The 757-nt window shown below is 30.6% G+C and overlaps 1 protein-coding gene across 6 annotated transcripts in view; it reads left to right on the forward strand.

The window, feature by feature from the left end:
- The window catches only part of LOC119594076 (NADH dehydrogenase [ubiquinone] 1 alpha subcomplex assembly factor 4-like), a 31,560-nt gene that overhangs the window by 1,550 nt on the left and 29,253 nt on the right, over nt 1-757 (forward strand). For all 6 annotated transcript variants that reach the window (XM_037943122.1, XM_037943125.1, XM_037943119.1 and 3 more), the window contains exon 3: nt 363-457. In XM_037943122.1, coding sequence (XP_037799050.1) covers nt 363-457 — 95 coding nt within the window. The remainder of the gene's footprint in view (nt 1-362; nt 458-757) is intronic.

Below are 757 nucleotides of genomic sequence, written 5' to 3' on the forward strand. Positions count from 1 at the left end.
ATTTCTCAATTCCATCTAGTGCTCCCTAGGCATAAAAATTCAAAACTAGGCCATTGTGGGCATTGACCAGATGGTTTACCTGTCATTATATCTATTTTCTTGCACTTAGAAAAGATATCTTGGATAAAATCCTTTGTACTTGAATGTTTGTATTAGTTTACTGCATAGATCAGTGTGCAGTGGTATAGAATGCTAGTGGAAAGGGTTGATGATTTTAGTGACATGTAGGGATGTGGTTAAAAAAATAAATCATTTTTAAATAGTCTATTTTTAATCCATGTCTTTTGATACTGTCATAATTGGCTGCCTTTTATATATTAAGTTATAAGGTAATTTTTGTCTGTTTCTTTCATACATCTCAGATCAGCCAGAGGAGGTGAAGAAAAGTCTTGAGGAAAAAGATGATATCTTGCTTAACAGACTGAAGCAGATCTATGTCACTTCAGAGGATCCAATGGTGAGTATTGTACATACACATCAAGAAAATTGGAACACTGAGATCTTAATTAACATTTAAAAGACAGAAAGAAAAGACAAACCACTAACATGTATTTTATTTTTATAATGATTTATATAGAACAAATAGATTAGCAATTTTTCCCAGATAAATATACTCTAAGAAGACATATAGTAGAAATAATTATCTCTCTTAACTCATTTAGTTGCATACATTTCTGTTTTTGAGCAATCTGCATTCTTAGTTTGCATATTTACCCAAAGTAAAAAAAAGGAAGAAAAGGAAAAAAAATATATGGTC

The sequence above is a fragment of the Penaeus monodon genome, chromosome 33 (assembly GCF_015228065.2).
Source record: "Penaeus monodon isolate SGIC_2016 chromosome 33, NSTDA_Pmon_1, whole genome shotgun sequence".
Taxonomy (NCBI): domain Eukaryota; kingdom Metazoa; phylum Arthropoda; class Malacostraca; order Decapoda; family Penaeidae; genus Penaeus; species Penaeus monodon.